Genomic DNA, 13,693 nt, shown 5'->3' with positions numbered 1-13,693 from the left:
TCATTGTTCTGGACCCCCAAGTGCCAGTGTGTCATTGTTCTGGACCCCCAAGTGTCAGTGTGTCATTGTTCTAGGACCCTCAAGTGTCAGTGTGTCATTGTTCTGGACCCCCAAGTGTCAGTGCGGGATTGTTCTGGGACCCTCGAGTGTCAGTGTGTCATTGTTCTGGGACCCCCAAGTGTCAGTGTGTCATTGTTCTGGACCCCCAAGTGTCAGTGTGTCATTTTTCCAGACCCCCAAGTGTCAGTGTGTCATTGTTATGGGATTCCAAGTGTCAGTGTGTCATTGTTCTGGGACCCCCAAGTGTCAGTATGTCATTTTTATGGGACCCCCAAGTGTCCGTTTTACAGTTTTCTAGCACTGCTTTCCCTCTAAGCTGGTGACGTCAAACACACTTTAGAACTTTACATAGACAAGTAAAGAACCCACGGATATCACATATCATATTTATATAACAAAATATCATTTTTCAGCTTCAAAATAATCCAGATCCAACCCCCGAATACAAAAATGCATCAGTAAAGTTTAGCAATAGATCATGAATTGCAAGGCTGCAAAAACATTTGTTCTTCGGGGTCTACAGATAAGATGTCCATTTCATCAACGGTCAAGGCTGTGACACAACCGCATCACCAGATCCATCCTTTTCTATCCCCCCCTCCCCTCCCTCGATATGTACATTATAGAAAAGGTTAGGCCAACAATGTCCATCACAAATGTCTTGAGCTGTTTGGAAGGGATCTTCATGGTGAAAAAAGTTCTTACAGAAAGTAAACATTACAAGAATGTCCTCTCTACACGATGAATCCTTCTCTGCTGTGTGCCGGGACCATCACTGGGATCCCCCCGACTCTCTGGATGTTGTATGGATTAAATTTGGTTGCTTCTGGAATAATCAGGATGGGTTCCGGGGTCGGCACAGGACTCTCCTCCAACCTTACTTTAATTGGATCGCTTCCAGACGAAGACGGAGCGTTTGGTTCCACTCTGGGTGTTGCGTTGTAGGACCTTCTCAGGGAGTAGCTGATGTTGTGTGGCCGGTAGCCTGCTGCTGTACGGACAGAGCTGACCCGGCTGTTTGTGCGGCTTGGCGGTGGGGCATTCTCATCCTCCCTGCAGGTGGAAAAGACCAAATTTATTAGGGATATCCGGGGATCATGGTGCCCTAGGTGCACCTAAATAATGTGGCCTCCAACCCTTGTGTCATATAAAACTATCGCTAGAATCGGGAGAAGAATGAGGTCCACCTACTGTAGGGAACACCAAATAGGAGAAACAAGAGATGGTTGCATGGTGCCTAAACCCGTAAAGAACCCAACAATTCCCTCTAAGGCCTGCTCTAAATGTCTCCTGTAGGCCCTTCCCTTCACTGTTCTATTGCTGAAATCTGCCACAAAGGTCCAGAAGTGGCCAGGGAGATGCCCTCACATCTTACTTCTCTCCCAAGGGGAGAGAAGTAAGAAGTACCATGTCAACTGTGCCCACAGCCCATGCTTAAAATGTTCACCTTCTATATGGTTTCAACCAAGCCATGACTACTTTCCCAGGTGTCCCTGCCAAGATCATGCGCACTTTCTGCGCAAGTCCCACCTAGGGTTGCCACCTTTTCTTCAAGTCAAACCTGAACACTTTAGCAGCGCACAGAAATTTGTTTTTATACATATATTTTGCTATTAAATAACATTTCTAATCATATGAAGTTCATAACAAGGGCCCCCCTTTACATCAGAGTCCACAGAGTTCTCCTTTTACATCTGAACTCGCAGAGTTCCCTTTCACTGTAAGGGAGGACTCTGCAGACTCTGATGTAAGGGAGAACTCTTGGGGACTAAGGGATGCTTTGGGAACCCTGATTTAAGGGGTAACACTGAGAACCCTGATGTACGGAGAGGACTCTGATGTAAGGGGAAACACTGTGACCTCTGGTGTAAAGGGGAACTCTGATGTAAGGGGTGACCTGAGAACCCTGACACTCTCAGCTTAGACAACTGCATGCAGCAACCCTGCTGGGATATAGCCCAGTCTAAATAATGTGTCCGGGTTTCAGGCAGTCTGAAACCCAGACACATGATTTCAAACCTGAACTTTCCGGGTGAATTCTGGACAGGTGGTAACCCTAGTCCCACCCCTAATTATGCAGTAGCCTCCTACTCAATTATTTCCCTGGTTTGAGTTGCTGAGCATGCCCAGTAACTCAAATAATGACAGCGCTGTGATCCCAGGGCACAGCCCGGGACAGAGCACCTGGAGGGGACCTGAAATGAATTATGGGGGACAGCACTATTAAGATGTTCTATTCAATGTTTCTAAATACTATAAAAGTGTAGTAATGGAGGACTTTATTGGTGTCTGACCGCCATCTAGTGGACACTTTGCTAACAGAGACAATGGAGGACTTTATTGGTGTCTGACTGCCATCTAGTGGACACTTTGCTAACTGAGATATTGTAGAACTTTATTGGAGACAGGCTGCCATTCCCCAGACACTTTACCTAAAGCAGCCATATCAGATAAACCAAGACTGAGAACATTCCATTTTGCTCTGCCAGTATAAAAGTTTTTATTTGCGCCAAGCACGTCAAAACCACCCTGCCCCAGACGATGCCACATATGGCGAAACGTACGTAGGGTGGTCTTGACGTGACATTTGGGCGTTCGCGTTGCCGGCCGGATTTTCTTAACGCTGATTTGACCTTTATGTTTGTGAGTATGTTTTTTATTATGGAATAAAAGATTTTGGCTTACGGTTTTACGCTATGGGAGTTTTTGATTGCTTCTTATGAATGGTCCAACCACGTGAAAACGAGGTGATGTCCCTGTGTGATGACCCCTAAGATTTCTGATATCAAATGCCTTTCTGATTCTGGGATTTGGTAAGCGCGCATTTTTACCATTTATCAGCACGGTGTTGGTGAAGGAAATTCTCTCTCTTGCACCCGCATAGGATTTCTTGAGAAGAAACACTTATGATTATTGGACTGTTATGCCCACAATTACATCTTGATGAAGAACTGTTTTCTTATATATAATTTTTGAGCACTTTATTCATAATATTTCTGATTGTTCACAAAAATTCTGTACACTTTACCACTGTATGCTCATGACTACGTCTTTATGAGGAACTGTTGCTTATATATAATTTTTGAGCACTATATATATATATATATATATATATATATATATATATTTTTTTTTTTTGTACACTTGATTATTGTATGAGTTATAGAGTATATTTTTATTATTCACTTAGTTGGGTTTTTATATTATAACTTTTGACTAGTTATAGTGTATACATATTATTCTGTTATAGGTTTTAGATATATTTTTTTTAGATTTTTGTAATTGTGAGCGCGGTTGAAATTCCTGACTTATATGCTTTATAGGTGTGTATCACATCGTATCAATCGCAGCCTTTAGATATCTAGACTGATTTTTGAGAGATTTCTTTAGCGCAGTATTTTTTTCCCAAATTTTTGATCAATTGCTGTCCTCAATAGGAATTTTTGAAATACAGTTTTTTAAGTTGGTCCTCCAATAGTTATCCATAATATTACCATTGCACTCAGCATCCTTGCTGAACAACTGTGTGCAGTACAGAAAAAGCCAAGCAGGGGGCATACTTGCACAGCTGTACCGGCTCCTCTCCTGGACTAAAATGGCTTACTCTGATTTCACCGCACACTGTGAGCTTCTCACAATGTGCATTAGAAAGCTGCAGCAAGTCAGATAGAGCCCCCCCCCCCCCCCCCGCCTCATTTCCTGGCTGCCGAAGCTTACCGGATGTCGTTAGCCAATTCCTTTTCGTATCGCCTTTTGTTGCAGCAGCAAATCAGGCACCAAATGAGCAGGAGGAGAAGAAGGAGGAGGAAGAGGGCCCCAAAAACGGCCCCGACTATGATCCCGGTACGATTCCCTGCCACAGGGAGAGAGGAGACACAGTTACCACCTTCATCATCATCATCATTATTCATATTACAGATTGCTTTACACTGACAGATCTGATTGGTTGATTGGCATATATGCTCTTTGCAAGTACATAGGACAATGTTATTGTAACTCGTCTCACCTGAAGACACCGTCAGATCGACCACACAAGTGCTGCTCCCCACCTGATTCCCTATTTTACACTGATAGGCTCCCACATAGGCGTCAGAGAGGTTCTTAATCAGCAAATCTCCATTCAAAGGTTCTGTATGAGCACAGAAAAGAAAATATGAGGCATAGCCAGACTTACATCCAGCAGATATAAGATATATTATACAAGAGTGACATCACCGCTCTCCGGATATAGGATATATTATAGAGAAGTGACATCACCGCTCTCCGGATATAAGATATATTATAGAGAAGTGACATCACCGGTCTCTGGATATAAGATATATTATACAGGAGTGACATCACCGCTCTCCAGATATAAGATATATTATAGAGAAGTGACATCACCGCTCTCCAGATATAAGATATATTATAGAGGAGTGACATCACCGCTCTCCAGATATAAGATATATTATACAGGAGTGACATCACCGTTCTAAAGATATAAGATATATTATACAGGAGTGACATCACCGCTATCCGGATATAAGATATATTATACAGGAGTGACATCACCACTCTACAGATATAAGATATTATACAGGAGTGACATCACCGCTCTCCGGATATAAGATATATTATAGAGGATTGACCTCACGGCTCTCCAGATATAAGACATATTATACAGGAGTGACATCACGGCTCTCCAGATATAAGATATATTATACAGGAGTGACATCACCGCTCTCCAGATATAAGATATATTATACAGGAGTGACATCATCGCTCTCCAGATATAAGACATATTATACAGGAGTGACATCACCGCTCTCCAGATATAAGATATATTATACAGGAGTGACATCACCGCTCTCCAGATATAAGACATATTATACGATTGTGACATCAACTCTCTCCAGATATAAAATATATTATACAGGAGTGACATCACCGCTCTCCAGATATGACATATTATACAGGAGTGACATCACTGCTCTCCAGATATAAGATATATTGTACCGGAGTGACATCCCCGCTCTCCAGATATAAGATATATTACCGTATATACTCGAGTATAAGCCGAGATTTTCAGCCTCTTTTTTGAGGCTGAAAGTGCCCCCCTCGGCTTATACTCGAGTCATCGCTGTCTGCCCGCTCGATCAGCGTGTCGAGCAGACAGACAGCGGCCATTCTATTCAAAAGCCGCGCCTCCGGCTCCGCCTTCGCCTGTGATAGGCGGAACACTGAATTTCCCAGCAGCCTGTGTTCCGCCTATCACGGACTTCGTATCATCCTCGTACTACGGACGAGGATGATACGATGTACGTGATAGGCGGAACACAGGCTGCTGGGAAATTCAGTGTTCCGCCTATCACAGGCGAAGGCGGCGGCGCAGCTTTTGAATTTTACAATGGCCGCCGAGGCGCCGACGAACGAAGAGGGCACGGGACGGAGGCAAGGCACAGGACGGCACGGCACGGGACGGGACGGGACGGGACGGGACCGGAGGCAAGGCACGGCGGCGAGGCACGGCGGCGAGGCACGGAGGCAAGGAGGCTCGGCACGGGACGGAGGCTCGGGACAAAGGCTCAGGACACAGGTAGGCTGGACACACACACACACACACACACACACACACACACACACACACACACACACACACACACACACACACACACAGATGGATACACACACACACAGGGATGGATGGATGGATGGAGACACACACACACAGGGATGGATGGATGGATGGATGGAGACACACACACACAGGGATGGATGGATGGATGGATGGAGACACACACACACAGGGATGGATGGATGGATGGACACACACACACACACAGGGATGGATGGACGGACACACAGGGATGGACGGACACACAGGGATGGACGGACACACAGGGATGGACGGACACACACACAGGGATGGACAGGCATGTCTTACCCTCGGCTTATACACGAGTCAATAAGTTTGCCAGTTGTTTTGGGGGTAAATTGGGGGCCTCGGCTTATATTCGGGTCGGCCTATACTCGAGTATATACGGTATACAGGAGTGACATCACTGCTCTCCAGATATACATATTATACATGAGTGACATCACCACTCTCTAGATATATTATATTTTACAGGAGTGACATCACCGCTCTCCAAATATAAGACATATTATACAGGAGTGACATCATCGCTCTCCAGATATAACACATATTATACAGGAGTGACATCACCGCTCTCCAGATATAAGATATATTATACAGGACGGATATCACCGCTCTCCAGATATAAGATATATTATACAGGAGTGACATCACCGCTCTCCAGATATAAGATATATTATACAGGACTGACATCGGCACACTTACTCAGGTTGAGAATCGGCGTTGCAGGATTTGAGGGTCCGGCTATCTTCTGCCATGTATAGGTCAGAGGTGGGGTTCCCTCCTGAGATGAACATTTCAGGGTGACGTCTTTTCCATAGCTCTGCTCACCTTCGATCGAGCAGCGAGGATTAGTAGGTACTACTATAATTAGAGAAATAAAGGTTCTATTATTAGAACAACAATAATTAACATACTAGGCCACTCCAGAAAAAGTTCCAGTAGAGTCCTGCTTTAATGTGATGTTTTCAGGACCCTGCCAGCCCTTCCCCCCAGCCATGACCTGACTACACAGTGGGAAGCACAGTGACCCAGTGATGACATCACGGGGTCCAAAATATGCTATGTAATGTAAATGGAAGGCTTGTTTTTAAATATGTAATTAGCACCTGACTGACGCGTTTCTCCCCCCTACAGAGCCTATTTGTAGAGCTTGCCATGGCTCAGTGAATTGAACCTATCCTCATTCAGGTTGCCAGGTTTAAGTATTCATAGTTTATGTACGTGAAGCCACAATTGTTAGCTTCTGATCCTGCTACCACCATATCCTGTTACTACTGTCTTCTCATTCCATATGGCAGCAGATTGTCATGGGCTGTTCGGAGGAAGATCATCCATGGGATGCTCAGGGGTGGAGCTTGAGAGCCCAGCCCTTTTGCACATGCTCACACACAACTAGCACCTACAATCAGAGTAAGAACACAATTACATACCTTGAATGTTTAAAGTGACTTTTCTAGAATCCACTCCAGGGTTCTTCTTGACTTTGCACTGGTAAGTTGCTGTATCTCCAACATCGAGGTAGGTGATGTGGATTGAGGCGTCACCCATGCTGGGATCTGGTTGAACAAACGTAAGGCGGCTCATGAGGCCTGAAGGGCCTTTGGCGACGACCTGGTTGTCCATGTAGGTGAGGATCTGATGAAGAAGATGATGGAGAATATGAGAGGTCTTAAGCTCCACAGTTGTTGAAGGGGGTGGTCATTGCTGGACCTTACCCTAATGCAGGGGTTCTCAACTTGTGGCCCTCCAGCTGGTGCAGAACTACAAGTCCCATGAGGCATTGCAAGGCGAATGTCTTATGAGGCATTTCAAGGTTGACAGTTGCAAGCATCGCTCCCAAAGGCAGGGGCATGATGGGACTTGTAGTTCTGCAACAACCGGAGGGCCACAGGTTGAGCAGCCATGCCCCGATGCCTACCTAGTTTAACGTAAACTTGACCCAGGCTAAAGTGTTTCTAGTACAACAACAGTGATGAAGAAGGAACATTGTGGCATCTAATAGTATCAATGCCAGTCTTCAAATTGATTGAGCTTGGCTGGAAAGTCTGGATATCACTATTCCTGTAAGGATCAAGCGGACATTCGAAAAATTACCCAATGCATTTTGGGGGTCCAAAAACACCTCCTTCATCAGGGGCTTGAGATAGAAAACTGGTTTGGGTCTATCTCAAGTCCTGATAAACGGAAAGTGTTTTTGGGCCCCCAAAATGCGTTAACTACTCTAATGATTGTCCTCCTGACCCATACTGGAATATAGTTTTATCTGGAATTTTCAGCAGTGGTGTGGTACTTCAATTCCCATTTTTTGTTACATTACACTACAAGCCAAGGAGACTGTGGAGTTCCTCGGGGGTGTAGAAGCTGCCTGCCCCAGAACCAGATAAGACTTTAGTCCAGTAAGGGTCAGGGAGACATTTGAAAGAGTTTCGGGGGGTCCAAAAAAGCCTCTTTCATCATGGGCTTGAGATTGAAAACAATCTATATAGACCGGAAGTCAATGGTATTTCTTCCAGCGTGATTATCTACACTGGTCTTGCCAGCAGTTGGTTTGGTTCTGACTCAAGCTCTGATGAAGGTAGCATTTTTGGACCGCCAAAATGCATTGGTTGCTCTTTCAATTGCCTCCGGGAGCCTTTCTGAAATTAAGTTGTATCTAGTTCCCGGGCAGGCAGCTTCTACATCTCTGAGGAACACCATTGTCACCCTGGCTTTTGATTGTCTTCCTGACCCATAACGGAATAACGTCTTATCTGGACCTTTTAGCAGACCCCCCCCCAAATGCGTTGGATAATTTTTCAATTGTCCCCTTGACCCATATCGAAATAAAGTCATGTCTTGAATGAATGCATATGGACTACAAATCAACTGGACTTTTTAGTATTTTGTTTCTTCCAGTGTGATTTTCTGCACAGGACTTGTCAGCCACTGGTTTGGTCCTATCTCAAGCCCTGATAAAGGAGGCCTTTTTGGACCACCAAAAGGCTTCAGCTACTCTTTTGATTGTCTTCCTGACCCATACTGGATAAAAATCTTACCCGAACCTTTCAGCAGTGGTGTGGCACTTCAATTCACATTTTTATTACATTACACTACAAGGCAAGGAGACTGTGGTGTTCCTCGGGGGGGTGTAGAAACCGCCTGCCTGGGAACCAGATACGACTTTAGTCCAGTAGAGGTCAGGCTAGGGAGTTCGAAAACGCCCACCTCATTAGGGACTAGATGTTAACTAGTCCTTCAATGGTCCTGGGAACCAGATACGACTTTAGTCCAGTAGAGGTCAGGCTAGGGAGTTTGAGAACGCCCACCTCATTAGGGACTAGATGTTAACTAGTCCTTCAATGGTCCTGGGAACCAGATACGACTTTAGTCCAGTAGAGGTCAGGCTAGGGAGTTCGAAAACGCCCACCTCATTAGGGACTAGATGTTAACTAGTCCTTCAATGGTCCTGGGAACCAGATACGACTTTAGTCCAGTAGAGGTCAGGCTAGGGAGTTCGAGAACGCCCACCTCATTAGCGACTAGATGTTAACTAGTCCTTCAATGGTCCTGGGAACCAGATACGACTTTAGTCCAGTAGAGGTCAGGCTAGGGAGTTCGAGAACGCCCACCTCATTAGGGACTGGATGTTAACTAGTCCTTCAGTGGTCCTGGGAACCAGATACAACTTTAGTCCAGTAGAGGTCAGGCTAGGGAGTTCGAGAATGCCCACCTCATTAGGGACTAGATGTTAACTAGTCCTTTAATGGTCCTGGGAACCAGATACGACTTTAGTCCAGTAGAGGTCAGGCTAGCGAGTTCGAGAACGCCCACCTCATTAGGGACTGGATGTTAACTAGTCCTTCAGTGGTCCTGGGAACCAGATACAACTTTAGTCCAGTAGAGGTCAGGCTAGGGAGTTCGAGAATGCCCACCTCATTAGGGACTAGATGTTAACTAGTCCTTTAATGGTCCTGGGAACCAGATACGACTTTAGTCCAGTAGAGGTCAGGCTAGCGAGTTCGAGAACGCCCACCTCATTAGGGACTGGATGTTAACTAGTCCTTCAATGGTCCTGGGAACCAGATACAACTTTAGTCCAGTAGAGGTCAGGCTAGGGAGTTCGAAAACGCCCACCTCATTAGGGACTAGATGTTAACTAGTCCTTCAATGGTCCAGGGAACCAGATACGACTTTAGTCCAGTAGAGGTCAGGCTAGGGAGTTTGAGAACGCCCATCTTATTAGGGACTAGATGTTAACTAGTCCTTCAATGGTCCTGGGAACCAGATACGACTTTAGTCCAATAGAGGTCAGGCTAGGGAGTTCGAGAATGCCCACCTCATTAGGGACTAGATGTTAACTAGTCTTTCAATGGTCCTGGGAACCAGATACAACTTTAGATGTTAACTAGTCCTTCAATGGTCCTGGGAACCAGATACGACTTTAGTCCAGTAGAGGTCAGGCTAGGGAGTTCGAGAACGCATTTTTGGATCCCCGAAACCCATCAGTTACCCTTTTGATTGTCCGCCTTACCCATACTGGAATAAAATCTTATCTGGACCTTGCAACAGTGGTGTGGCACTTTAATTTGCATTTTTGTTACATTAAACTATAACCCAAGGAGATTATGGCGCTCCTCAGGGGTGTAGAAGCTGCCTGCCCAGGAACCAGATACAACTTTAGTTTAGTAAGGGTCGGGCAGACAATTAAATGTCCCCAGCAGACTTGGGAGTCCACAAACCTCTTCCTTCATCAGGGGTTAGAAGTTATCTGGACCTTCAATGTTTTTTTTTGTTTTCAGCACAGGTCTTGTCAGCAGCTGGTTTGGTTCTACCTCCAGACCTGATAAAGGAGGAGTTTTTGGACCCTCTGAAAAGCGGCAGTTAAACTTTTGATGGTCCTCTTGACCCGTACTGGAATAAAATCTTATCTTGACCCTTCAGCAGTGCTTTGGCACTTCAATTCAAATTTCTGGTACATTATACTACAAGCCAAGGAGACTGTGGTGCTCCTCGAGGATGTAGGAGCTGTCTGCCTGGGAAAAGATAAAACTTTAGTCCAGTAATGGTCAGGCTAGGAATTCCAAAAACACCCCCTTCATCGGGGGCTATAAGTTAACTGGACCTTCAATGTTTCTGTCTCCCAGCACCGGTCTTCTCAGCAGTTGGTCGGGATCTACCTTGAGACCTGATAAAGGGGGCGTTTTTGGACCCCTGAAACGCATTGGCTTCTTTAATTATTAGCTTGAAGCTTGATAGCAGCCAATGACCAAGCATTGGTGCTGGTCAGTTAGGGAGTTAGTCACATGGTCCTCATACTCAAAAGTACTCGTTCTTTTCTCTCTGGAGCACCATGGGAGGTAAGTATACACTGCAGGTGGGCTAAGCATAGGTGCAATTTATGCTCCTCCACTATTAAGCCCCACCCCCTTCTATTCAAGTGCAAGAATCTCAATTGGATGCAGTAGGTCTGGTATTTGATAATTAAATGGGTGTTAGCACAGTGAGGGGTGGGGCTTAATCTTGATTCTACACCTATCAGTCATTTCCCACAATCCCGTTCCATCCAACAGCAGTCATTCCCTTTAAAACATAATTGATATATTTCCGGCCCCCGACTTCTGGGAAATGATTTGGTGCAGGTAGAGTTGGAATTTTCCTGATTTTGGAGTTTTCCCCATAAAATAGATATCTTTGATACCCACCACGGTGTCCAGGCCGGTGCTGTCTGGGTTCATCTTTGCCCATTCAATGTCTAGATTCCCCGTCTCAGAGGGAGCCACCACGTAGGTGCAGCCAAGCGTTACAGCATCCCCCTTTGCCTTCATAATGGTCTCGGTGCTCATCTCCTGGATTTTGATAGCATTCAGCCATGCTGCAAAGAGGAATGATTGGTCAGCACCAGGAAGCCAAAGCGCGACATTCTATACAATGTATGCAAATAGTATTCAGGAAAGTATCAATATAATGGGCACACCAGGGGTACAGACCCGGGAACTCAGCACAGGGATGGTGGGAACCCCTCATAATGGGCACAGCAGGTGTACAGACCCGGGAACTCAGCACAGGGATGGTGGGAACCCCTCATAATGGGCACAGCAGGTGTACAGACCCGGGAACTCAGCACAGGGATGGTGGGAACCCCTCATAATGGGCACAGCAGGTGTACAGACCTGGGCACTCAGAACAGGGATGGTGGGAACCCCTCATAATGGGCACAGCAGGTGTACAGACCTGGGCACTCAGAACAGGGATGGTGGGAACCCCTCATAATGGGCACAGCAGGTGTACAGACCTGGGCACTCAGAACAGGGATGGTGGGAATCCCTCATAATGGGCACAGCAGGTGTACAGACCTGGGCACTCAGAACAGGGATGGTGGGAACCCCTCATAATGGGCACAGCAGGTGTACAGACCTGGGCACTCAGAACAGGGATGGTTGGAACCCCTCATAATGAGCACAGCAGATGTACAGACCTGGGAACTCAACTCAGAGATGATGGGAACCCCTCATAATGGGCACAGCAGGTGTACAGACCTGGGCACTCAGAACAGGGATGGTGGGAACCCCTCATAATGGGCACAGCAGGTGTACAGACCTGGGCACTCAGAACAGGGATGGTTGGAACCCCTCATAATGAGCACAGCAGATGTACAGACCTGGGAACTCAACTCAGAGATGGTGGGAACCCCTCATAATGGGCACAGCAGGTGTACAGACCTGGGCACTCAGAACAGGGATGGTGGGAATCCCTCATAATGGGCACAGCAGGTGTACAGACCTGGGCACTCAGAACAGGGATGGTGGGAACCCCTCATAATGGGCACAGCAGGTGTACAGACCTGGGCACTCAGAACAGGGATGGTTGGAACCCCTCATAATGAGCACAGCAGGTGTACAGACCTGGGAACTCAACTCAGAGATGGTGGGAACCCCTCATAATGGGCACAGCAGGTGTACAGATTTGGGCACTCAGAACAGGGATGGTGGGAACCCCTCATAATGGGCACAGCAGGTGTACAGACCCAGGAACTCAACTCAGAGATGGTGGGAACCCCTCATAATGGGCACAGCAGGTGTACAGACCTGGGCACTCAGAACAGGGATGGTTGGAACCCCTCATAATGGGCACAGTGGGTGTACAGACCTGGGCACTCAGAACAGGGATGGTGGGAACCCCTCATAGTGGACACAGCAGGTGTACAGACCTGGGATTATATTTTGCCGAACAATTGGCTGCCAGATGGTTCCACCATCTAATCTAAATGGTCAGGTGATCTCCACTCCCGGGCGACCTGATCAGATACTGTAAATGAAGGTTTCTTGTCTGGTTACATAACTCACTGCATTTTGTCAAAAAACCAACCTGACCAGATCCATCGCCCCCGGGCTGGACAGGATGGTTGGAAGCCAAAGGTTGTAATCAAGCTTTTTAAATGTCAACAAGTTGTCCGTGATGAGTGATGACATCTCCTGGGTGCCCAACCGCCTGGAGACACAACGATCCCAACGCAGCCAACCCACCACCAACACAGCACATAGCCAACGTCTTCTGAGAGGAGACAAAGAAATGAGATCTGTACAGAAATACAGGGGACGTTCTCATCTCCCAGGTCACTGAATAGTCTTCTGGAGGACTCTGCTCCTTCCTCTATAACTCTCCTCTCCTGAAATACTCTGCTCTGCTGGAGGACTCTGCTCCTTCCTCTATAACTCTCCTCTCCTGAAATACTCTGCACTGCTGGATGACTTTGCTCATTCCTCTATAACTCTCCTCTCCTGAAATACTCTGCTCTACTGGAGGACTCTGCTCCTCTATCTAACTCTCCTCTCATGAAATACTCTGCTTTGCTGGAGGACTCTGCTCCTTCCTCTGTAACTCTCCTCTCCTGAAATACTCTGCACTACTAGAGAACTCTGAACCTTCCTCTATAACTCTCCTCTCCTGAAATACTCGGCACTGCTGAAGGACTCTGCTCCTCTATCTAACTCTCCTCTCCTGAAATACTCTGCTCTG

At 46.4% G+C, this 13,693-nt stretch overlaps 1 protein-coding gene across 1 annotated transcript in view; it reads right to left on the bottom strand.

Moving 5' to 3' along the window:
• Window positions 1-432: 432 nt before the first annotated feature.
• The window catches only part of VSIG8 (V-set and immunoglobulin domain containing 8), a 30,389-nt gene continuing 17,128 nt past the window's right edge, over window positions 433-13,693 (bottom strand). The window contains exons 2-7 of the mRNA XM_077464127.1: window positions 11,380-11,549; window positions 7,129-7,333; window positions 6,401-6,559; window positions 4,067-4,189; window positions 3,778-3,913; window positions 433-1,113 (exon numbers count right to left, since the gene is read on the bottom strand). Coding sequence (XP_077320253.1) covers window positions 795-1,113; window positions 3,778-3,913; window positions 4,067-4,189; window positions 6,401-6,559; window positions 7,129-7,333; window positions 11,380-11,549 — 1,112 coding nt within the window. The 3' untranslated portion in view covers window positions 433-794. The remainder of the gene's footprint in view (window positions 1,114-3,777; window positions 3,914-4,066; window positions 4,190-6,400; window positions 6,560-7,128; window positions 7,334-11,379; window positions 11,550-13,693) is intronic.

The sequence above is a fragment of the Lithobates pipiens genome, unplaced genomic scaffold, assembly GCF_037356315.1.
Source record: "Lithobates pipiens isolate NorthernLeopardFrog02 unplaced genomic scaffold, aLitPip1_a1.2 Scaffold_30, whole genome shotgun sequence".
In the NCBI taxonomy this organism is placed as follows: Eukaryota; Metazoa; Chordata; class Amphibia; order Anura; family Ranidae; genus Lithobates; species Lithobates pipiens.
Note: the sequence above shows the minus strand (reverse complement) of the source record. Positions and strands in the feature narration are given on the sequence as shown.